The 26,345-nt window shown below is 40.9% G+C and overlaps 1 protein-coding gene across 15 annotated transcripts in view; it reads left to right on the top strand.

Moving 5' to 3' along the window:
• LOC136427645 (rho-associated protein kinase 1-like) overlaps positions 1 to 5,859 on the top strand; it is a 59,433-nt gene extending 53,574 nt beyond the window's left edge. For 11 of the 15 annotated variants that reach the window (XM_066416684.1, XM_066416677.1, XM_066416681.1 and 8 more), the window contains one exon: positions 481 to 2,566. In XM_066416684.1, coding sequence (XP_066272781.1) covers positions 481 to 1,702 — 1,222 coding nt within the window. In that variant the 3' untranslated portion in view covers positions 1,703 to 2,566. The other 4 variants (XM_066416675.1, XM_066416686.1, XM_066416685.1 and 1 more) reach the window with 4 other exon arrangements.
• The last annotated feature ends 20,486 nt before the right edge of the window (positions 5,860 to 26,345 follow it).

The following is a 26,345-nucleotide window of genomic DNA, read 5'->3' as shown; positions in this document are numbered from 1 at the left end:
GTAAACAGTCACTGCAGTACAGACATGTACCCAGCCCTGCTCTTGCACAGCTTCTGTTTGAACATGGAAAGCAATAGAATAGCTACTTGAGAATGACTGCAAACATTCTCTGATTTTTGAATATCTGTAACATCAGGGGCTGCTTTCGACTGATAGAAAATCTCTTGGTAAGACATACTCTTCAGTTCATTTCAAACAAAGATATGCAAGTCTTGAAGTAACAATTCTCTTCACCTTTATCTCTTAAACTAATTTTCCTTTCACTATCAGTAAGTTTGTGAACTTTCTTTCTTTTATGAATATTTTCCGCTGCTTTCTTTTCGTTCCATTCTCTTTCTGTTATCAAGTGCGACTGTAGCTTACTTGTCCCACACAGACAAGTTGGCACAGTCCACTTGATGTCTCTTGAGTCTCCATCTCTTTCTGTTCTCGCCTGTCTGACACCTGCTTGCCCCTCTCTGTTTCTCTGCCCCACCCCAGCTCTCCCATACACTTGCCAGGAGACAAGCTGCCTGCAGCCATCCCTATGGTTAAAGTCAGGCCAACAATCTTCACGTCTCCACACCCTCAAACCAGACCCCCTCCCGTCACGCAGCCTCCCCCCTCCAGACCACCTCCGTCATCACAGCCCCCCTCTGCCAGTAACACAGGCAGGACCACCCATCGCGTGGTCGCCTATGGCACAACCGAAAGGGTTAGACACAGAATCGTGGCACAGTCGCAGGCAGCTATGCAGTCTGCCCTGGGGGTGGCCAATCGAATGTCCCCTGGCGGTTCGGCATCACGAGTAACGGTAGCACCCGAACCGCCCCCTCCGCCGCAAACCCTGTCTTCCCCATCCACCGTCATCATCACCACCCCTCCGTTCACCCCTCCCCCCACCACAGATGGAAGGTCATCACCCAGACATTACCACTACATTGTCACCTCCCCTCCATCCTCCCCTGAAACAACCACCATCTCCCCTCCCCCCTCCTACCCCGGCTCTCCCCCTCCGTCCTACACGTCTGCTCAACGTCCCCCTGCTTCGCAACAGTCCAGAGTAATCTTCTCCCCTCCACCCCCGTATTCCTCACAGACAACTTCACCTGTCCCCTCCCAGGGCGGTGCTCGCATTGTCATTTCCCCCACGTCGGCTACCCCCTCCTCCCAAGCTCCCCAGTCTCGCATCTATTTCTCCCCACCCCCGTCCTCTGGCACGTCACGGTCTTCATCCCCAGTCAGATCAAGATTTGTTTTCTCCCCACCAGTCTCTTCAGCAGGCTCGCGGTCCTCTACTCCTCCTCCTCCCCCAAGGTTCATGGTCTGCTCACCGCCACCTAACTCCCAGCGTCCGTCCCCCGTGTCCATCCGCTTCCCAGCCGGCGTCCACGCCTCTCCCCCCGCACGTGTTGTGTTGTCTCCACGTCCAGACCATCAGCATGGCACGCCCTCAGTAACATCTCCTTCCTCTTCTCCCTCTCGCCACCGGATCTTCCTCACGTCACCTCCCCCCGCATCGCCCTCCCCCAGTGTCGGGCCCCGCAGCGAGGGGCAGCGAGTCCGAGTGGTGCAGGTCCACCCGAACGGTGGCAGCACGACCCGCGTCACCCCCAGGGCAATCCCCGTGCGAGTGGAGCGATCTCGCTCGGTTCCCGGGGATACCACGTGTGTGCCACAGAAGGTTACATTCCGCATCCACAAGCCACCCCCAAACCCCTAGCCACGGCTACCTCCTCCTTTCTCTTTTTGGTAAGCTGTCTTTCTGTTTTCTCCCTCTTGAGTTTCCTATTGTCTAATGCCTGTCTTTGTTTTCTCCCACTTGAGTTTCCTATCGTCTAATGCTTGTCTTTCAGTTTTCACTTGGCTTGATTTTCCGTGTGACACCAGTTTGGGGGAGCAGTGACGATAGTTGTACCAATGCTTGCAATGTAAAAAGAAAGTCTTCTATTTCCAGCTACCGGTATGCTTACCTTTTGCCTGTTTTACTTTATGAGAAATGAAACACAGGAAAGCAACAACAAAACCATATACACATGTAGATAGTTTTTTTTTTTAAACATTGAACTACTTTGGTATGAACAAAGAGTGTACCTGCTTTTCTTTCTCACCTAAAACAGTGCCAATGATACAAGTTGACATGAGTGACATATTCTGCATTTCAGGATTATTTTGCCATGTTCATTGCCATGCATAAGAATGCATATTTCTCTGTATTACGTCAAGGTTGATATTCACCTGATTTTGTGGCTTGTCTGTTGATATATGCTAAAGGAGTTTCTTTTACCCTGGTACACATGTAAGGGATGGACCAGCCAGTGTCTTTGGGAAAGTGTTCAAAAGCCCTGGAGGACTGAAGGAGTGCTTTCTGCCTGGAAATTTTCAATTTGTTCAGCAGTATGACTTTTGTTTTGAGATATTTTCCTTCCATGTTTAGCTACCCAGACATTAAACTGTTCCATCCCTAGATGTGTCCTACTTGATAAGAGTTCTAACGCAAACCTTTTATTTGCCCAGCAGTCTCAGTGTTGCTATACATGTTTGTGCTGAAATGTGTTGCTTCTTGCCCCCCCTCCCCCTCCCTCTCTTCCAGGTCGCCAGAGATGGAGGACAGCCCTACTCCCAGCCCCTCCCCCTCCCCGTTTCTCGAGCCCCCAGGACAAAGTTCTACCCTCCCACCCGTCCCCCCCAGCCCCATCCCCAAGGAAGTTTCCAAGGAAACCAAAGAGAGTCATAGACACTCTTGGCACAAGTTCTTCTCGTGATGTGCCCTCCAGTTGATGAGTCAGCCAGGGGCCTGTTATCTTCATGTAACTGCACCCGTTGGTCAGCCAACATTTGGCTTAACACTATTTTGTTTGAGCACCTTCGAGGAAGCTACACACGTTTTGTTAAGGACACAAATCAGTTACAGTTTTGTTTCACTCAGGCCATTCAGTCACTGCCTCTCCCAGCCTAGTTTTATTCTACACTTAAGTTGAAGAAGTCTCACAAGAATAAGATTTGTCAGGCAATCAAATGTAAACATATCCATCGCAATATACTATACAGCTGTGATGCCTTCACATAGGCTGTTACAGTTTTCACCAATCACAAATGAAACAAGACAATAAAGGCCTTCCTTACAACTGGAGCTGATTTGCTGTCTTTCAGTAAACAATAAAACAAGCAAGCAATAAGTGGACTGAAAACAGAGATGATACTAAACAACTCATTCAAATTTGTCAAAAGAGTTCTGCGTCACAGACCTAATCAAAGAGAGGATATACTTTGAGTATAAAGCAATTATGTATGTAGGTAGGTTCTATAAACATAGTTTATATGCTGGAAATCAAAGTTCGAGATGTGTTAGGAGTTACAATGAAGAAAGATGTGCGATAGTGGTATCTACAATGTAAAAGCGCAGAGAAGACAAGTAGGCCTAACAAAGAATTTTGAATTGTACAATCTACAAATAGATCTTTTTTTACATGTTTGTAATGGAAGTAGAGGAAAAGAGAAGCAAGATGGCAATGTGTAGTTGGTACTTTTTTTAAAGATTAGATGTACTTAGACTGGGAAAATCTTAGTTTTGCTGAGATAACTTGAAGGACATGGCAGAGACACAGTTTGTAGGGGAAAGAAATGGGATGCAGTCTGTTCAAGTTGTGACAGCAGTAGCAAAACGTCTTGGCAAGGCAGAACTTTCCACCAACCACATGTTCAAAAGGTATCTTCTAAAATTGCTTCGGTTCTACGGTACGTAGGCCCTAAACTACTTTGTCATCCATCAAAAAGCATCTCAGAGCGTCCAGCTGATATCTTGCACCACCCCTTTTTTGTTGTCTTGGTTTGTTGCACGTTGCAGTTGTACTGAAGTTTATAGTGTGCATGTTATCAACTATTTTACTTCTTTGTTTTAAGTGCACTTTTTCAAACTTGTGTATTGCACTGCTAGCAAACATGTTATGTTCACGCCATGTCTCCCCCTCTCCCCAGTTCCGCAGGATTGTGCAGATTTGTCACCTGCTTCACCTGTGTTTATCCTTATTGTGCATGTTCACCTGTCTGTTACCAGCCTGCTGCTTCCCCTAAATGTTTCTACAACAGTTTCTGCCAGGATATACAGGAGGCCTGGATGTGTGCATGGTCGGGTACTTACCCCGAGTGCCTTGGACCTTACCTGTAGTAGTATATGGTCCCTGCCTTTAACAGGGAGCTACCATGATGTAGTAGGGGTGTTTGTTTGGTGCATGCCGTTTCTAATGCTGTCCCCTTCTCTCACTTAACAGCTAATCTTGCATGTGGATGTACTTGCCGGTGGGTGGAGGGAATTTCTACATCCTTGAGGATTCTGCCCCATTCCTGGAAGGCAGAGCCTTTACCTGCCTATCCAATGTCTTTAACCCGAATCTCCCCAGCACTAGGACTCCATCCTCCTGTCCCTCCAGGGGCTCACAGCCTCCCACTCTCCACCTATGGCTCCATGAGTCATATACAAGACACATTACCACTTCTTGTTACCACAATAGAGGACATCCCTTCCACTCCATTTTAGAATCTACATGAAATCATTTACGTCGTAACGTCAGCTGTTTGAAAAGCAGATTTGCCCCCCCAAAGACCTCATCGACTTGAGAGGCTAAATAGTGGAGATACGTCATGCCTTGTCAGGTGCCAATTACTAAAGAGAGAAATGCAGAAATGTGACAAATGTTATTTTGTTTGATGTTAGTTTTTTCCTTCAGAATTGTGCAATGGTCACTGTGGAGAGATCTGGATTTTTGCCATGGACGCAAACTGTTCAAAACTCCAAAGCAGGTCTCAAAATTACAGACCGTTATTATCGATTAGTTCCTACTTGAATGTGTAAGAGCAGTGTACATCCCACATGACAAGACTTGCCATTTTTAAGCAGAGTGTTAATTTAGGTAAAGGTAGGTTTTGGCTGATGAAGCTACCTGCTTGAGAAGGACTCACTGTTTCATCTACATGAACGCAAGGACAAAGTTTGTACGGGCTACCATGTAAGGTATTGCTAGTGGTTAGTTTTCCAGTCAGTATTGCAGTATTGTACTACTATAGGTGCTAAATGACCCTTACCAGGGTACAATTAAAGGCATCATTCCGCCATCATGTTCAGAAGTTAAGTAGGGACTTGGAATGCCCCACCTTCTGTTTAGAGTGCCGACAGCTTGTACGATCACCGCATCTGCACTTGGTGGCTGGAATATGTATTTTGCTACTGTTATGTCAGAAGATCTATGCACACTATATTGTCCTGGATGTCTCGTGTGACCCTATCCGTTATGCCATTACATATTACAGTCACACAGAGTTACTATATACCGATTACAACTAGACAGCCGTAGGGTTATGTACCTACTGTAGAAATGTAGCAACAAGACAAAGCTAGTCCCTGTATTTAAATTATATTATCAATCTCAAAAATTTTTGTATTTAACATTTGTTGTTTCTGGTGAACTAGCTGTAAACTTGCCTAGTGAAAGTATGTATGATAAAATAACTTACTTTTTGCCACAGTATATCAGGGGTTCGATTGTAGAAAGCAGAGGCATATAAAGTTTTAATATTTGCTTCCATGCATTGTTATGCAAAAAATACCTATATTACTACAGCTGTTTGCCTTAGTGATGTACTATTATAAAACTGCTGGGGCATAAGATTGCTTATGTTTGATAGTACAAGAATAGGTGGGTCTCTTCGTTTTGTATGATTGTAGAAAGTGTTGATTTTGTAGAAGAGCTGGAAAAATGGAGACAGTAGCAAATGACAACAGCCAGAAACATGGAGCGCCACCATTCTGAATGCTGTATTACTACATGTTAAACTATCTTGAGATCCTATTGACATTAAACTGGACCATGTCCATGTACAGACCACCTGTGTGCATTACTCAGTGTTTGTGTATTACAAACTAACCTGAAGCTAGCGTGAAGTTTTGGGAAGGGTGTAATTATCTTCGCCGAGGAACTCGGAGAAGATTATGTTTTCAGTTGAGCTGGCTGTTGGGTGGGTGTATATATATGTCAAGAGCCTAACTCAGGAAACCTTTGATGAATCTTTATGATTTTTGGTAGGTGTGTAGTGGTTGTGAAAAGGAAGGTCAAGTTCGAAAATGGTTTACCTTGCGTTTTTCATCAGTACTGCAGCAGACTTTTTGTGTGTTTGTATGTAGGCAAAGAAAGTGACGGAAACAATAATGGATTTTCATGATTTTTGGTAGGTAAGTAGCGGTTGTAAGAACCGAGGTCAAGTTAAAAAATGGTACCCCCAGCATTTTCCATTGGTACTGCAGCGGGTTTTGTGTGTAAGTGTATTTGTATGTGGACAACATAACTCAAGAAGCTGTCGATGGTTCTGCATGATATTTAGGGGATGGGTAGGGATTACAGAAAGGAAGGTCAAGTTCGATAATGGGCCTTCTAGCGGGTACCTAAGGTACTGCAGCGGAGCTTCAAAATTTGGGTGCATATTTTCTGAAAGTGCTATGGTCATGAACTTTGTGCGGTAAATAGTTCATGCCACAGGAAGTAAGTTGTGTAAGTTTGGGCCCTCTAGTGGCTTGTTTGGAACTGCAGTGGGTGTTTTTTTGTTTTGACCCTCAGACATGAATAACTTGAGAAGGGGTCGACAGATCGTTGTGATGTTTGGCATGTAGAGAGCTCAGATGGTGCTTTACATAATCAAAGAATAATAATGCAAATCAGGAGCTAATTGGCATAATTAGTAAGGAAAATTTGTAAACCCGCTGCATTTCATGATAATGAGACTTTCAAACACGTGTGTGACAGTATCCCCTGACACAGGTCATATAAACAAAGTCCTGCCAGAAGTAGGTTATATAAACAACTAGTGACTACTCTCCAAGCAGAGGTGTGGGTCCCGCTGGTTTTAACGTGTTCAATATAGGAGTTTTTGTCCGACACAAGGTTGGCGACATAACAAAAAGGGGACAAAATAGAAAGCCTGACAAAAACACGTAAAAAAAAACCAGCCGGGCGGCCCGGGCCCACTCCTCTGCTTGGAGAGTACACTGCACCACGTGCACTGCTAGGGACGGAAAAGTCACTTGTACTATGTCTTTCAAAATGTGCATGATATGGAATAAAGATTTATTATATTCATATACATTGTATATTGACTACCATTTCATCATCACTTTCAACTTACAACACTGCAATATCAAACCTTTGTGGCCCATATAATATCAACATATTAATGACCTGTTATAACATATATCAGCAGACTAGATACATATACTAGTCCTGTACCACCAAACGATTTTTAACCTTATCTAGGCTGGAATCATTCCCCCCCCCCCTTATAACTTCCAAACGGTATGGTATGGTGTATGATCGAATTTGCAGGGGGTGATCACCCCCCGAAAGTGTGAAATGGAACGAAATGGAACGAGATGTAACATTATGAAATGAAATACCAGTAGATAGCGAAATATAAGACGTCATTCACAATAGACGGGAACAGGAAGCAAGTACATAATATAACGTGTTTTATTTCTTGAATCTGTTTGATAATAGTAAATACAACGTTTTTGCCGCGTTTGTGTGGCTAGATTCTTCCCTGAAAATGGGAGCGCCGCGTGCAAAGTTATCCACCGCTCTTCCTTTGTGTTTACCAACGATCTGCAAATGAACTGCTGAAAATAGCAGGGAAAACAAGCAAACGGAACTGAGTATCGAAGTAAGGACTAGATTATACAGAAGTTGGTGGTAACATTGCATCTCGTAATTCAACAAGAGGGCATGAGGCAAGCGTAATTTTATTATTTATACAGCGCGTTTGCGTGTTGCAAATGGAGCCCCGCATGCAAATGAACCGCCAATGTTGCCAGCAAATCGGAACTGTGCATGTGTGCGTGCTACCGACAGGTTGAATCAAACTCCGACTTCCAAGTTTTATTTACATACGGTTTAGTCCATAACTAGTACGTAGCATATGCATATCTCCGCAACAACGATTTTTATACAACCAATTGTTCGGCTGGTCGGCTGTCGGAGAATGGACCCCTCCTCTAATGATATGCAAATGAAGCTCTGCGCTGTGTCACCAATGTAAAATTTCACACTCCATTCAACCACGGACGTGGGCCGAGAACTACCTCTGGAGACATTTCTGCTTCCTTGTTCACGACAAAACAAAGGGAGGGTGTGAACGAGCAGGACATGTATTTCACAGTTCACACAACACACAAACACGCTGTTTAAATGATGAAATTACGTTTGCCTCATGCCCTCTTGGTGAATTACGAGATGCAATGTTACCACCAACTTCTGTGTAATCTAGTCCTTACTTCGATACTCAGTTCCATTTGCTGGTTTTCCCTGCTATTTGCAGTAGTTCATTTGCAGTAAAATCAAGGAAGAGCGGCCGAGCGCTTTGCACGCGGCGCTCCCATTTTCAGGGAAGAATCTAGCCACACAAACGCTGCAAAAACGTTGTATTTGATATTATCAAACAGATTCAAGAAATAAAACACGTTATATATGCTTCCTGTTCCGGTCTACTGTGAATGTTACAACGTTCCTTATATTTCGCTGTCTACTGGTATTTTATTTCATAATGTTACATATATTTTAGTTCGTTCCATTTCGTTCCATTTCATTCCATTTCGTTCCATTTCGTTCCATTTCGTTCCATTTCACACTTTCGGGGGACCGGTGATCAGCATGTTAATAACAATCACTCTCCATAATAAGCCCTGATTGAACTTGGCGAAGATAATGTGTTCGTGGAACTCTAGTTCTTCCTGAGTTCCACATGGCAGCGGGTTGAAATCCTGGCTTCACTGTTTGTGTTCTGAACCCCATCAGACCCGGTCTAACAGAACTGGTTGGGGTTGTGCGTCTGGTGAAAGGTAAGGTATGTAGGGAGCGACACACGTTGTTTAAGAGTCTACCAAGCATACGTATACATTAGCTGACTTACAGTGTTTTTCTCAGATTACCCATTCTATACAAATATTTCTCCAGCGTCCTTGTAAAATCTTGTATTAACCTAGATGTGTTTCGGGGAATAGGATCGGATGTTAACTTACGTGGACGAGCGTCCTTGATAAAGCTTGCATGGGTCAATATTTGAGGCTTTATCCAGTATTTCCCGATTCCATTGCTCTTATCAAGCCCGTAAACAAAACTGCCACGTTTCTCAGGACAATGCTCTTGTTAAAGGCACCCAGAGCATTTTATGAAACTTGAAAACTGGAAATATTCTAGTTACTGTAATCTTTATGAAATTGACAATCAATGCCACTGTTTACCACATTTGCGTTCAGGTTTCTAATCAAAGGTGCGCAAAAATAATCTACATGGTGATCTTTTAGTTTCACGCGCCTACTGTAAATACTGTAGATACCATATCCCCGCCCACCTCCGTCAAAACGTAGAAATGCAAAATCAAAACATAAAAATGCAAATATTCAACGGACATGCAGTCACTCTCTCATTGGTCGAACCCCTAATTGTGATGGACAGTCAGGATCAGTCTATTAGGGCTTGGATTTTCTATCAGTTCTCACCACACAACGGCATAGTTTCTTTGCTCCTTTGATGTCGATATTTGATGGTATAGAGTCAATTCCATGTCACCGAGAGGGTTTTCAGGCAGTATTGCTAGTGAGTTCAAACAATTTCAGATAAAAGACTATTCCAGTCAAAATAGTTCTAAATCATTCAAACAATCAAGAATGAAAGTTTGAACATGTTTGAACTTATTCATATATGTTGGAACTATTTGGAAAGTAATTGCACAAATATCTCTTTATTCGGAACAATTTTCAAACATCTATGTGATTGTTTCACTGTTCGAACATGTTGGAACAATTTGCATCATTTTTCAAATGGTAGATTTGGGTTATTGCCCCCATAAAAGTAGGTGCTAATCGCACTCTATTGTCTGCCTCTGTATATTTTTAGATTTCCCGTCTAGACCTTTGTCTTGAGGTGTCTATGCATGGCACCCAGCCCTAATCCCTTATACTTTGAAGGGATGTGTGAATTGCCATGTTCCCATCCCACTGACCCAGTTATACCATGTTTTTAAAATGTTGGAACATGTAGGAACAAATGATAAACCTATTTTCCAACAGTTTCGAAAATAATACAAATAACATGTGCAATGTTAGAAATTTGTCTAACATGTTGGAACACAGCAGAAACTATTTAGAACATCAAATGAATGTTGGAAATTGTTCTAAACAGTCACTTATCTCCCTTAGATTGTTACAGAGGTTTTGGAAATGTTGGAACAAAAGGCAACAAACACCCTCTCGGTAATGTGGAATTGACTCTACTGTTATTCACGCTTATTATGTGTAGGAATGACTAGAAATTTGAGTTTTTTTTTAATTCAAGTTTCAAGCCTCATAAAATGCTCTGGATGCCTTTAACCCTTTGATACACTGCCCCGTGTCCCATTGGTCACACGGTTGTCGCACGCTTTTGTCCTGATTACATTATACGGTTGGTATCACTGGATAGACCAACCAACATACGCCACGAATCACACACCTGTTATGCACAGAGTCCTAGCTTGTTCCATGTGTCAACGGGGGTTAAAAAAAGTTACCACCTAAAAACAAGTGACACAACTCAAATTTTGGGGCATGAATATGAAGTATGAAGCCTTTTATGAATAGCCACCCAAACTCAAATCATTGTGGTCATTACTTTGCAGGCAACGCCCTTTTAAAAATCAGTAGGTAAGAGGCGAGAAAAAAACAGTAAAGTACCCACTAGAACTGACCAGAACGATGTCGGTCGGTTCTCGTGTTCCTCATGCCATGAAATCTACGAAGACATTGTCAAAGAAGCGGGTAGATGACTTCAAGGAGAGCCCTAAAGTTGACCCACACTCATCAGGTCGAAGCTCAATTGTTTTTCCTTTTCTCTCACCAAACGTTACTGATTTAAGTGGTGATGAGTTTCGGTGGACATTCAGCAATAACTTGCCCTTTGTGCACCCTCCGAGAAACGCCAGTGAGCCGCCTTAAACTCTATTCTCCAAGCAAAGGTTTCGATCGGGGGATATGAATGAACTTATTTGATTGCTCAACAATCGTACATGGTACAATCAACAATACTACAGGGCTAATCTATCATACAATTCTAACTACAAAATATTATCGATACCAGCATATGGGTTACAATATAGTCTTGTATTCAGGGTAATTCTGTCTCGCTTTTGGAATGATTTATAGAGAAATTGACCTATGTATGTGGATATAGGAGTCGGACATGACAACAATACATAGAAAAAATTCCTTTGTGTGCCAGTTAGGGTGAAGTTTGTCTTAGTAGTAATAGTGAATGAATGAATGAACTTTTTTGCTCAACAATCGTAACGTAACATGACCTATTTACGTGCAGAACCTATTTACGTCCGGTTTGGCTCATGTCCACATGTCGCGGTGTATTATGCCAAAGCCTGTTCTCATGAGCAACAAGAGTTCTACGACCTCATACCTTCGCCAAATGATTTTGACCTTTATGACTGACGTATTAGGAGTGTTTTTCATCAATCAAAAATCATACCAGTTGATCCTCCTCACCCAAATAACATAAGTTGTCCAAACCTCCTTGTTATGATTATGAGCTTAACAAAGAAGGTTATGCTAACATTTTTCATCAAATAAGCTCCTTATTATCATAATTTGATTCAATGGTGTTCACATTCACACAACTTCTAAATGCAACAAGTATGAAATTGCCGTTATTTACTAGTATGGAATGATAGTAGTTTCTCATGAATTATGCAAATTAGGCCTGCATTTGCATAATTTCTATCTATTGACATTCCTCTCTTCCTCAGTTACAAATGTCACATATTTGAATAGTCATATCATGGAACACGGCAGGTTTTTAAAATTGCCTCATTAATTATAATCTGATTTGCATAATTATCATCCAATCATACAAAGCATCACGTAAGCTATCTACATACCAAAAATCATGACCATCCATCAAGCCCATCTCGAGTTATAGTATTTTCTCCTTAATTATGTAAATGAGGTTCTCATTTGCATAGCTGATATCTATTAATATTTCTCTCTTCCTCAGTTACATATGTCACATGTTTGCGAGTCCTATCATGGAAATTGATGGATGTATAAACTTTCCTCATTAATTATGCAAATTAGTTACTGATTTGCATTATAAGTATCCAATCATGTACATCATCGCTCAAGCTATGTACATGCAAAAAATCATGACCTTCCATCAAGCCCTTCTTGAGTTATTCCCTTTCAAAGTCTGAAGCAAAACCTGCCCCTGCAGTTCCAAAAAAGTTGCTAGGGGGCCCAAACCTATACCACTTACTCTCTGCCCAACGAGCTATCTACCACTCAAAAGTCAGTTCCATAGCATGTCCACAACACGAGATATCATAACAGGAAGTTCCGCTGCAGTACCGTAACAAGCCGCTAGGGGGCCCAAAATCTAATCATTTTCAGGTTTCATCGAGACCTACAAACATACCAAATACCAAGACAATCCTTCCAAGAATTCTCGACTTATCGTGTTCACTAACAGACACACAGACATGCTCGGTATTCCCATGCTGTGGCACTGCATTAATGACTGTTCTTACTCATATAAGGCCGTGTATATCCAACTTTTGTCTCCCTCTACCACATTCCACACCAATGAATACAGGGCTGACGTCACTGTTGAGTTGCGCAGTGGCGTGCAAAAATTGCGAACACAAATTGGGTCCTCACACTAAACTTTTGATACCCCCTTTTTTTCTTGAATATTTTGGTCAATTTTGGATTCTTTTGGGCTAGAAGGAACGGGTAGGGTCTAAGCTTTCCCAGTTTGGTCAAAATTTGTATGTTTCAGTCTTTTAATTGGTGTAAGGAGATATCTTTGTGGTTTGGTTTCACATGCTCCGAGTGGACTCTTCCAGGCTGGGAGTAGGTCAAAGTTGACGATTGTTTTCGTCTGTCAGCTGTTACGAGAGAACGAGCTGGTCAACTGTCTATTTTCTTTGCATGATTCTAAAGTAGACAGATGTGGCTTTCTGGTGCATAAGAATTTTGGGGGCTTGCAATTAAGGTGAATCCTTTTCTGAGCCTTTGTTTTAGTGTTTTAAAGCATTACTGCCTATGGGCAAGTCTATCTCTTGTATCTGCCCTACAGCTGGCTGATAGCCAATTTGTCCCTGGCAGTAACTGACGTTTCCTGCCTGCCTCATGACCCCTCATGACCAACTTTGCACCCCTCTACCCGTATCAATATCCCCTGAAACAACACAGCCCACACGTCGCAACCAGAACGCATAGTATGAGCATACAATTTAACACATTTTTACACTTTTCTCGTTAATTATGCAAAGTACTTCGCCCAAAATCTAATCATCTTGAGATTTCCCACATACACACGGACACACCAAATACGACAACAAACCATCCAGGCGTTCTCGACTTATCCTGTTCACTAACAGACACACAGACATTCATCAAAAAATAACCTACTCGACGAAAAATTTCGTCGCGAAGGTAATAAAGAACATCATAAGTATGATCCTTAGCCATCTCTTTAATTTTTGCACAGCAAAACATAATGGCCATGCGTTTACCACATGAAAGCCACGTGCCGCGCATGTGGGGGAAAATGTACAGATAAACATTGTTTTTTTTTTCCTTCGCGTTAAGCAAGTGGCCGGACAGACATAGTGATTTTAATATCATTTGTCTGTAGACTACTTTGAACAGTTACTGTGCATTTTTTTCCGGTCCCCCGAAAGTGCGAAATGGACGAAATGGAACGAACTAAAGCATATGTAGCATTATGAAATGAAATACCAGTAGATTCTGATAAAGAGATTGAATTTTAGACCGGAGCACTGAATTGGTCTCTAATGCTTTATAAGTATGGGGTGGGGGGCGTAACTTTGGTCAGCTATTACTTCCTAACCATGAATGAGAAAGTAACGTGATTTCATTTCCTCAAATACCCGCCAAGTGCCCTATCCTTTGAATGTAAAGTTTGAACATTCTGATAAAGAGATTGAATTTTAGACCGGAGCACTGAATTGGTCTCTAATGCTTTATAAGTATGGGGTGGGGGGCGTAACTTTGGTCCGCTATTACTCCCTAACCATGAATGAGAAAGTAAAGTGATTTCATTTCCTCAAATACCCGCCAAGTGCCCTATCGTTTGAATGTAAAGTTTGAACATTCTGATAAAGAGATTGAATTTTAGACCGGAGCACTGAATTGGTCTATAATGCTTTATAAGTATGGGGTGGGGGGCGTAACTTTGGTCAGCTATTACTCCCTAACCATGAATGAGAAAGTAAAGTGATTTCATTTCCTCAAATACCCGCCAAGTGCCCTATCGTTTGAATGTAAAGTTTGAACATTCTGATAAAGAGATAGAATTTTAGACCGGAGCACTGAATTGGTCTCTAATGCTTTATAAGTATGGGGTGGGGGGGCGTAACTTTGGTCAGCTATTACTTCCTAACCATGAATGAGAAAGTAAAGTGATTTCATTTCCTCAAATACCCGCCAAGTGCCCTATCGTTTGAATGTAAAGTTTGAACATTCTGATAAAGAGATTGAATTTTAGACCGGAGCACTGAATTGGTCTATAATGCTTTATAAGTATGGGGTGGGGGGGGCGTAACTTTGGTCAGCTATTACTCCCTAACCATGAATGAGAAAGTAAAGCGATTTCATTTCCTTAAATACCCGCCAAGTGCCCTATCGTTTGAATGTAAAGTTTGAACATTCTGATAAAGAGATTGAATTTCAGACCGGAGCACTGAACTGGTCTATAATGCTTTATAAGTATGGGGTGGGGGGGCGTAACTTTGGTCAGCTATTACTTCCTAACCATGAATGAGAAAGTAAAGTGATTTCATTTCCTCAAATACCCGCCAAGTGCCCTATCGTTTGAATGTAAAGTTTGAACATTCTGATAAAGAGATTGAATTTTAGACCGGAGCACTGAATTGGTCTATAATGCTTTATAAGTATGGGGTGGGGGGGCGTAACTTTGGTCAGCTATTACTCCCTAACCATGAATGAGAAAGTAAAGTGATTTCATTTCCTCAAATACCCGCCAAGTGCCCTATCGTTTGAATGTAAAGTTTGAACATTCTGATAAAGAGATTGAATTTTAGACCGGAGCACTGAACTGGTCTATGATGCTTTATAAGTATGGGGTGGGGGCCGTAACTTTGGTCAGCTATTACTTCCTAACCATGAATGAGAAAGTAAAGTGATTTCATTTCCTCAAATACCCGCCAAGTGCCCTATCGTTTGAATGTAAAGTTTGAACATTCTGATAAAGAGATTGAATTTTAGACCGGAGCACTGAATTGGTCTATAATGCTTTATGAGTATGGGGTGTGGGGGCGTAACTTTGGTCAGCTATTACTCCCTAACCATGAATGAGAAAGTAAAGTGATTTCATTTCCTCAAATACCCGCCAAGTGCCCTATCGTTTGAATGTAAAGTTTGAACATTCTGATAAAGAGATTGAATTTTAGACCGGAGCACTGAATTGGTCTCTAATGCTTTAGAAGTATGGGGTGGGGGGCGTAACTTTGGTCAGCTATTACTCCCTAACCATGAATGAGAAAGTCAAGTGATTTCATTTCCTCAAATACCCGCCAAGTGCCCTATCGTTTGAATGTAAAGTTTGAACATTCTGATAAAGAGATTGAATTTAAGACCGGAGCACTGAATTGGTCTCTAATGCTTTAGAAGTATGGTGTGGGGGGCGTAACTTTGGTCAGCTATTACTTCCTAACCATGAATGAGAAAGTCAAGTGATTTCATTTCCTCAAATACCCGCCAAGTGCCCTATCGTTTGAATGTAAAGTTTGAACATTCTGATAAAGAGATTGAATTTTAGACCGGAGCACTGAATTGGTCTATAATGCTTTATAAGTATGGGGTGGGGGGGCGTAACTTTGGTCAGCTATTACTTCCTAACCATGAATGAGAAAGTAAAGTGATTTCATTTCCTCAAATACCCGCCAAGTGCCCTATCGTTTGAATGTAAAGTTTGAACATTCTGATAAAGAGATTGAATTTTAGACCGGAGCACTGAATTGGTCTCTAATGCTTTATAAGTATGGGGTGGGGGGCGTAACTGTGGTCAGCTATTACTTTCTAACCATGAATGAGAAAGTAAAGTGATTTCATTTCCTTAAATACCCGCCAAGTGCCCTATCGTTTGAATGTAAAGTTTAAACATTCTGATAAAGAGATTAAATTTTAGACCGGAGCACTGAATTGGTCTATAATGCTTTATAAGTATGGGGTGGGGGGCGTAACTTTGGTCAGCTATTACTTCCTAACCATGAATGAGAAAGTAAAGTGATTTCATTTCCTCAAATACCCGCCAAGTGCCCTATCGTTTGAATGTAAAGTTTGAACATTCTGATAAAGAGATTGAATTTTAGACCGGAGCACTGAATTGGTCTATAATGCTTTATAAGTATGGGGTGGGGGGCGTAACTTTGGTCAGCTATTACTCCCTAACCATGAATGAGAAAGTAAAGTGATTTCATTTCCTCAAATACCCGCCAAGTGCCCTATCGTTTGAATGTAAAGTTTGAACATTCTGATAAAGAGATTGAATTTCAGACCGGAGCACTGAACTGGTCTCTAATGCTTTATAAGTATGGGGTGGGGGGCGTAACTTTGGTCAGCTATTACTTCCTAACCATGAATGAGAAAGTAAAGTGATTTCATTTCCTTAAATACCCGCCAAGTGCCCTATCGTTTGAATGTAAAGTTTGAACATTCTGATAAAGAGATTGAATTTTAGACCGGAGCACTGAATTGGTCTATAATGCTTTATAAGTATGGGGTGGGGGGCGTAACTTTGGTCAGCTATTACTCCCTAACCATGAATGAGAAAGTAAAGTGATTTCATTTCCTCAAATACCCGCCAAGTGCCCTATCGTTTGAATGTTAAGTTTGAACATTCTGATAAAGAGATTGAATTTTAGACCGGAGCACTGAATTGGTCTATAATGCTTTATAAATATGGGGTGGGGGGCGTAACTTTGGTCAGCTATTACTTCCTAAGCATGAATGAGAAAGTAAAGTGATTTCATTTCCTCAAATACCCGCCAAGTGCCCTATCGTTTGAATGTAAAGTTTGAACATTCTGATAAAGAGATTGAATTTTAGACCGGAGCACTGAATTGGTCTATAATGCTTTATAAATATGGGGTGGGGGGCGTAACTTTGGTCAGCTATTACTTCCTAACCATGAATGAGAAAGTAAAGTGATTTCATTTCCTTAAATACCCGCCAAGTGCCCTATCGTTTGAATGTAAAGTTTGAACATTCTGATAAAGAGATTGAATTTCAGACCGGAGCACTGAACTGGTCTATAATGCTTTATAAGTATGGGGTGGGGGGCGTAACTTTGGTCAGCTATTACTTCCTAACCATGAATGAGAAAGTAAAGTGATTTCATTTCCTCAAATACCCGCCAAGTGCCCTATCGTTTGAATGTAAAGTTTGAACATTCTGATAAAGAGATTGAATTTCAGACCGGAGCACTGAATTGGTCTATAATGCTTTATAAGTATGGGGTGGGGGGGCGTAACTTTGGTCAGCTATTACTCCCTAACCATGAATGAGAAAGTAAAGTGATTTCATTTCCTCAAATACTCGCCAAGTGCCCTATCGTTTGAATGTAAAGTTTGAACATTCTGATAAAGAGATTGAATTTTAGACCGGAGCACTGAACTGGTCTATGATGCTTTATAAGTATGGGGTGGGGGCCGTAACTTTGGTCAGCTATTACTTCCTAACCATGAATGAGAAAGTAAAGTGATTTCATTTCCTCAAATACCCGCCAAGTGCCCTATCGTTTGAATGTAAAGTTTGAACATTCTGATAAAGAGATTGAATTTCAGACCGGAGCACTGAACTGGTCTATAATGCTTTATAAGTATGGGGTGGGGGGCGTAACTTTGGTCAGCTATTACTTCCTAACCATGAATGAGAAAGTAAAGTGATTTCATTTCCTCAAATACCCGCCAAGTGCCCTATCGTTTGAATGTAAAGTTTGAACATTCTGATAAAGAGATTGAATTTTAGACCGGAGCACTGAATTGGTCTCTAATGCTTTATAAGTATGGGGTGGGGGGCGTAACTTTGGTCAGCTATTACTCCCTAACCATGAATGAGAAAGTAAAGTGATTTCATTTCCTCAAATACCCGCCAAGTGCCCTATCGTTTGAATGTAAAGTTTGAACATTCTGATAAAGAGATTGAATTTTAGACCGGAGCACTGAACTGGTCTATAATGCTTTATAAATATGGGGTGGGGGGCGTAACTTTGGTCAGCTATTACTTCCTAACCATGAATGAGAAAGTAAAGTGATTTCATTTCCTCAAATACCCGCCAAGTGCCCTATCGTTTGAATGTAAAGTTTGAACATTCTGATAAAGAGATTGAATTTCAGACCGGAGCACTGAACTGGTCTATAATGCTTTATAAGTATGGGGTGGGGGGCGTAACTTTGGTCAGCTATTACTTCCTAACCATGAATGAGAAAGTAAAGTGATTTCATTTCCTCAAATACCCGCCAAGTGCCCTATCGTTTGAATGTAAAGTTTGAACATTCTGATAAAGAGATTGAATTTTAGACCGGAGCACTGAATTGGTCTCTAATGCTTTAGAAGTATGGGGTGGGGGGCGTAACTGTGGTCAGCTATTACTTTCTAACCATGAATGAGAAAGTAAAGTGATTTCATTTCCTTAAATACCCGCCAAGTGCCCTATCGTTTGAATGTAAAGTTTAAACATTCTGATAAAGAGATTAAATTTTAGACCGGAGCACTGAATTGGTCTCTAATGCTTTATAAGTATGGGGTGGGGGGCGTAACTTTGGTCAGCTATTACTTCCTAACCATGAATGAGAAAGTAAAGTGATTTCATTTCCTCAAATACCCGCCAAGTGCCCTATCGTTTGAATGTAAAGTTTGAACATTCTGATAAAGAGATTGAATTTTAGACCGGAGCACTGAATTGGTCTATAATGCTTTATAAGTATGGGGTGGGGGGCGTAACTTTGGTCAGCTATTACTCCCTAACCATGAATGAGAAAGTAAAGTGATTTCATTTCCTCAAATACCCGCCAAGTGCCCTATCGTTTGAATGTAAAGTTTGAACATTCTGATAAAGAGATTGAATTTTAGACCGGAGCACTGAATTGGTCTATAATGCTTTATAAATATGGGGTGGGGGGCGTAACTTTGGTCAGCTATTACTTCCTAACCATGAATGAGAAAGTAAAGTGATTTCATTTCCTCAAATACCCGCCAAGTGCCCTATCGTTTGAATGTAAAGTTTGAACATTCTGATAAAGAGATTGAATTTCAGACCGGAGCACTGAACTGGTCTATAATGCTTTATAAGTATGGGGTGGGGGGCGTAACTTTGGTCAGCTATTACTTCCTAACCATGAATGAGAAAGTAAAGTGATTTCATTTCCTTAAATACCCGCCAAGTGCCCTATCGTTTGAATGTAAAGTTTGAACATTCTGATAAAGAGATTGAATTTTAGACCGGAGCACTGAATTGGTCTATAATGCTTTATAAGTATGGGGTGGGGGGCGTAACTTTGGTCAGCTATTACTCCCTAACCATGAATGAGAAAGTAAAGTGATTTCATTTCCTCAAATACCCGCCAAGTGCCCTATCGTTTGAATGTAAAGTTTGAACATTCTGATAAAGAGATTGAATTTTAGACCGGAGCACTGAATTGGTCTATAATGCTTTATAAATATGGGGTGGGGGGCGTAACTTTGGTCAGCTATTACTTCCTAACCATGAATGAGAAAGTAAAGTGATTTCATTTCCTCAAATACCCGCCAAGTGCCCTATCGTTTGAATGTAAAGTTTGAACATTCTGATAAAGAGATTGAATTTTAGACCGGAGCACTGAATTGGTCTATAATGCTTTATAAGTATGGGGTGGGGGGGCGTAACTTTGGTCAGCTATTACTCCCTAACCATGAATGAGAAAGTAAAGTGATTTCATTTCCTTAAATACCCGCCAAGTGCCCTATCGTTTGAATGTAAAGTTTGAACATTCTGATAAAGAGATTGAATTTTAGACCGGAGCACTGAATTGGTCTATAATGCTTTATAAGTATGGGGTGGGGGGCGTAACTTTGGTCAGCTATTACTTCCTAACCATGAATGAGAAAGTAAAGTGATTTCATTTCCTCAAATACCCGCCAAGTGCCCTATCGTTTGAATGTAAAGTTTGAACATTCTGATAAAGAGATTGAATTTTAGACCGGAGCACTGAATTGGTCTATAATGCTTTATAAGTATGGGGTGGGGGGGCGTAACTTTGGTCAGCTATTACTCCCTAACCATGAATGAGAAAGTAAAGTGATTTCATTTCCTCAAATACCCGCCAAGTGCCCTATCGTTTGAATGTAAAGTTTGAACATTCTGATAAAGAGATTGAATTTTAGACCGGAGCACTGAACTGGTCTATGATGCTTTATAAGTATGGGGTGGGGGCCGTAACTTTGGTCAGCTATTACTTCCTAACCATGAATGAGAAAGTAAAGTGATTTCATTTCCTCAAATACCCGCCAAGTGCCCTATCGTTTGAATGTAAAGTTTGAACATTCTGATAAAGAGATTGAATTTCAGACCGGAGCACTGAACTGGTCTCTAATGCTTTATAAGTATGGGGTGGGGGGCGTAACTTTGGTCAGCTATTACTTCCTAACCATGAATGAGAAAGTAAAGTGATTTCATTTCCTTAAATACCCGCCAAGTGCCCTATCGTTTGAATGTAAAGTTTGAACATTCTGATAAAGAGATTGAATTTTAGACCGGAGCACTGAATTGGTCTATAATGCTTTATAAGTATGGGGTGGGGGGCGTAACTTTGGTCAGCTATTACTCCCTAACCATGAATGAGAAAGTAAAGTGATTTCATTTCCTCAAATACCCGCCAAGTGCCCTATCGTTTGAATGTAAAGTTTGAACATTCTGATAAAGAGATTGAATTTTAGACCGGAGCACTGAATTGGTCTATAATGCTTTATAAATATGGGGTGGGGGGCGTAACTTTGGTCAGCTATTACTTCCTAACCATGAATGAGAAAGTAAAGTGATTTCATTTCCTCAAATACCCGCCAAGTGCCCTATCGTTTGAATGTAAAGTTTGAACATTCTGATAAAGAGATTGAATTTTAGACCGGAGCACTGAATTGGTCTATAATGCTTTATAAGTATGGGGTGGGGGGCGTAACTTTGGTCAGCTATTACTCCCTAACCATGAATGAGAAAGTAAAGTGATTTCATTTCCTTAAATACCCGCCAAGTGCCCTATCGTTTGAATGTAAAGTTTGAACATTCTGATAAAGAGATTGAATTTCAGACCGGAGCACTGAACTGGTCTATAATGCTTTATAAGTATGGGGTGGGGGGCGTAACTTTGGTCAGCTATTACTTCCTAACCATGAATGAGAAAGTAAAGTGATTTCATTTCCTCAAATACCCGCCAAGTGCCCTATCGTTTGAATGTAAAGTTTAAACATTCTGATAAAGAGATTGAATTTTAGACCGGAGCACTGAATTGGTCTATAATGCTTTATAAGTATGGGGTGGGGGGGCGTAACTTTGGTCAGCTATTACTCCCTAACCATGAATGAGAAAGTAAAGTGATTTCATTTCCTCAAATACCCGCCAAGTGCCCTATCGTTTGAATGTAAAGTTTGAACATTCTGATAAAGAGATTGAATTTTAGACCGGAGCACTGAACTGGTCTATGATGCTTTATAAGTATGGGGTGGGGGCCGTAACTTTGGTCAGCTATTACTTCCTAACCATGAATGAGAAAGTAAAGTGATTTCATTTCCTCAAATACCCGCCAAGTGCCCTATCGTTTGAATGTAAAGTTTGAACATTCTGATAAAGAGATTGAATTTTAGACCGGAGCACTGAATTGGTCTATAATGCTTTATAAGTATGGGGTGGGGGGGCGTAACTTTGGTCAGCTATAACTCCCTAACCATGAATGAGAAAGTAAAGTGATTTCATTTCCTCAAATACCCGCCAAGTGCCCTATCGTTTGAATGTAAAGTTTGAACATTCTGATAAAGAGATTGAATTTTAGACCGGAGCACTGAACTGGTCTATGATGCTTTATAAGTATGGGGTGGGGGCCGTAACTTTGGTCAGCTATTACTTCCTAACCATGAATGAGAAAGTAAAGTGATTTCATTTCCTCAAATACCCGCCAAGTGCCCTATCGTTTGAATGTAAAGTTTGAACATTCTGATAAAGAGATTGAATTTCAGACCGGAGCACTGAACTGGTCTCTAATGCTTTATAAGTATGGGGTGGGGGGCGTAACTTTGGTCAGCTATTACTTCCTAACCATGAATGAGAAAGTAAAGTGATTTCATTTCCTTAAATACCCGCCAAGTGCCCTATCGTTTGAATGTAAAGTTTGAACATTCTGATAAAGAGATTGAATTTTAGACCGGAGCACTGAATTGGTCTATAATGCTTTATAAGTATGGGGTGGGGGGCGTAACTTTGGTCAGCTATTACTCCCTAACAATGAATGAGAAAGTAAAGTGATTTCATTTCCTCAAATACCCGCCAAGTGCCCTATCGTTTGAATGTAAAGTTTGAACATTCTGATAAAGAGATTGAATTTTAGACCGGAGCACTGAATTGGTCTATAATGCTTTATAAATATGGGGTGGGGGGCGTAACTTTGGTCAGCTATTACTTCCTAACCATGAATGAGAAAGTAAAGTGATTTCATTTCCTCAAATACCCGCCAAGTGCCCTATCGTTTGAATGTAAAGTTTGAACATTCTGATAAAGAGATTGAATTTTAGACCGGAGCACTGAATTGGTCTATAATGCTTTATAAGTATGGGGTGGGGGGCGTAACTTTGGTCAGCTATTACTCCCTAACCATGAATGAGAAAGTAAAGTGATTTCATTTCCTTAAATACCCGCCAAGTGCCCTATCGTTTGAATGTAAAGTTTGAACATTCTGATAAAGAGATTGAATTTCAGACCGGAGCACTGAACTGGTCTATAATGCTTTATAAGTATGGGGTGGGGGGCGTAACTTTGGTCAGCTATTACTTCCTAACCATGAATGAGAAAGTAAAGTGATTTCATTTCCTCAAATACCCGCCAAGTGCCCTATCGTTTGAATGTAAAGTTTAAACATTCTGATAAAGAGATTGAATTTTAGACCGGAGCACTGAATTGGTCTCTAATGCTTTATAAGTATGGGGTGGGGGGGCGTAACTTTGGTCAGCTATTACTCCCTAACCATGAATGAGAAAGTAAAGTGATTTCATTTCCTTAAATACCCGCCAAGTGCCCTATCGTTTGAATGTAAAGTTTGAACATTCTGATAAAGAGATTGAATTTCAGACCGGAGCACTGAACTGGTCTATAATGCTTTAGAAGTATGGGGTGGGGGGCGTAACTTTGGTCAGCTATTACTTCCTAACCATGAATGAGAAAGTAAAGTGATTTCATTTCCTCAAATACCCGCCAAGTGCCCTATCGTTTGAATGTAAAGTTTGAACATTCTGATAAAGAGATTGAATTTTAGACCGGAGCACTGAATTGGTCTATAATGCTTTATAAGTATGGGGTGGGGGGGCGTAACTTTGGTCAGCTATTACTCCCTAACCATGAATGAGAAAGTAAAGTGATTTCATTTCCTCAAATACCCGCCAAGTGCCCTATCGTTTGAATGTAAAGTTTGAACATTCTGATAAAGAGATTGAATTTTAGACCGGAGCACTGAATTGGTCTATAATGCTTTATAAGTATGGGGTGGGGGGCGTAACTTTGGTCAGCTATTACTCCCTAACCATGAATGAGAAAGTAAAGTGATTTCATTTCCTCAAATACCCGCCAAGTGCCCTATCGTTTGAATGTAAAGTTTGAACATTCTGATAAAGAGATTGAATTTTAGACCGGAGCACTGAATTGGTCTATAATGCTTTATAAATATGGGATGGGGGGCGTAACTTTGGTCAGCTATTACTTCCTAAGCATGAATGAGAAAGTAAAGTGATTTCATTTCCTCAAATACCCGCCAAGTGCCCTATCGTTTGAATGTAAAGTTTGAACATTCTGATAAAGAGATTGAATTTTAGACCGGAGCACTGAATTGGTCTCTAATGCTTTATAAGTATGGGGTGGGGGGCGTAACTTTGGTCAGCTATTACTTCCTAACCATGAATGAGAAAGTAAAGTGATTTCATTTCCTCAAATACCCGCCAAGTGCCCTATCGTTTGAATGTAAAGTTTGAACATTCTGATAAAGAGATTGAATTTTAGACCGGAGCACTGAATTGGTCTCTAATGCTTTATAAATATGGGGTGGGGGGCGTAACTTTGGTCAGCTATTACTTCCTAACCATGAATGAGAAAGTAAAGTGATTTCATTTCCTCAAATACCCGCCAAGTGCCCTATCGTTTGAATGTAAAGTTTGAACATTCTGATAAAGAGATTGAATTTTAGACCGGAGCACTGAATTGGTCTATAATGCTTTATGAGTATGGGGTGTGGGGGCGTAACTTTGGTCAGCTATTACTCCCTAACCATGAATGAGAAAGTAAAGTGATTTCATTTCCTCAAATACCCGCCAAGTGCCCTATCGTTTGAATGTAAAGTTTGAACATTCTGATAAAGAGATTGAATTTTAGACCGGAGCACTGAATTGGTCTCTAATGCTTTAGAAGTATGGGGTGGGGGGCCTAACTTTGGTCAGCTATTACTCCCTAACCATGAATGAGAAAGTCAAGTGATTTCATTTCCTCAAATACCCGCCAAGTGCCCTATCGTTTGAATGTAAAGTTTCAACATTCTGATAAAGAGATTGAATTTTAGACCGGAGCACTGAATTGGTCTCTAATGCTTTATAAGTATGGGGTGGGGGGCGTAACTTTGGTCAGCTATTACTTCCTAACCATGAATGAGAAAGTAAAGTGATTTCATTTCCTTAAATACCCGCCAAGTGCCCTATCGTTTGAATGTTAAGTTTGAACATTCTGATAAAGAGATTGAATTTTAGACCGGAGCACTGAATTGGTCTCTAATGCTTTATAAGTATGGGGTGGGGGGCGTAACTTTGGTCAGCTATTACTTCCTAACCATGAATGAGAAAGTAAAGTGATTTCATTTCCTCAAATACCCGCCAAGTGCCCTATCGTTTGAATGTAAAGTTTGAACATTCTGATAAAGAGATTGAATTTTAGACCGGAGCACTGAATTGGTCTATAATGCTTTATAAATATGGGGTGGGGGGGCGTAACTTTGGTCAGCTATTACTCCCTAACCATGAATGAGAAAGTCAAGTGATTTCATTTCCTCAAATACCCGCCAAGTGCCCTATCGTTTGAATGTAAAGTTTGAACATTCTGATAAAGAGATTGAATTTTAGACCGGAGCACTGAATTGGTCTCTAATGCTTTATAAGTATGGGGTGGGGGGGCGTAACTTTGGTCAGCTATTACTCCCTAACCATGAATGAGAAAGTAAAGTGATTTCATTTCCTTAAATACCCGCCAAGTGCCCTATCGTTTGAATGTAAAGTTTGAACATTCTGATAAAGAGATTGAATTTCAGACCGGAGCACTGAACTGGTCTATAATGCTTTAGAAGTATGGGGTGGGGGGCGTAACTTTGGTCAGCTATTACTTCCTAACCATGAATGAGAAAGTAAAGTGATTTCATTTCCTCAAATACCCGCCAAGTGCCCTATCGTTTGAATGTAAAGTTTGAACATTCTGATAAAGAGATTGAATTTTAGACCGGAGCACTGAATTGGTCTATAATGCTTTATAAGTATGGGGTGGGGGGGCGTAACTTTGGTCAGCTATTACTCCCTAACCATGAATGAGAAAGTAAAGTGATTTCATTTCCTCAAATACCCGCCAAGTGCCCTATCGTTTGAATGTAAAGTTTGAACATTCTGATAAAGAGATTGAATTTTAGACCGGAGCACTGAATTGGTCTATAATGCTTTATAAGTATGGGGTGGGGGGCGTAACTTTGGTCAGCTATTACTCCCTAACCATGAATGAGAAAGTAAAGTGATTTCATTTCCTCAAATACCCGCCAAGTGCCCTATCGTTTGAATGTAAAGTTTGAACATTCTGATAAAGAGATTGAATTTTAGACCGGAGCACTGAATTGGTCTATAATGCTTTATAAGTATGGGGTGGGGGGGCGTAACTTTGGTCAGCTATTACTCCCTAACCATGAATGAGAAAGTAAAGTGATTTCATTTCCTCAAATACCCGCCAAGTGCCCTATCGTTTGAATGTTAAGTTTGAACATTCTGA

Source organism: Branchiostoma lanceolatum, chromosome 2 (genome assembly GCF_035083965.1).
Source record: "Branchiostoma lanceolatum isolate klBraLanc5 chromosome 2, klBraLanc5.hap2, whole genome shotgun sequence".
NCBI lineage: Eukaryota > Metazoa > Chordata > Leptocardii > Amphioxiformes > Branchiostomatidae > Branchiostoma > Branchiostoma lanceolatum.
Note: the sequence above shows the minus strand (reverse complement) of the source record. Positions and strands in the feature narration are given on the sequence as shown.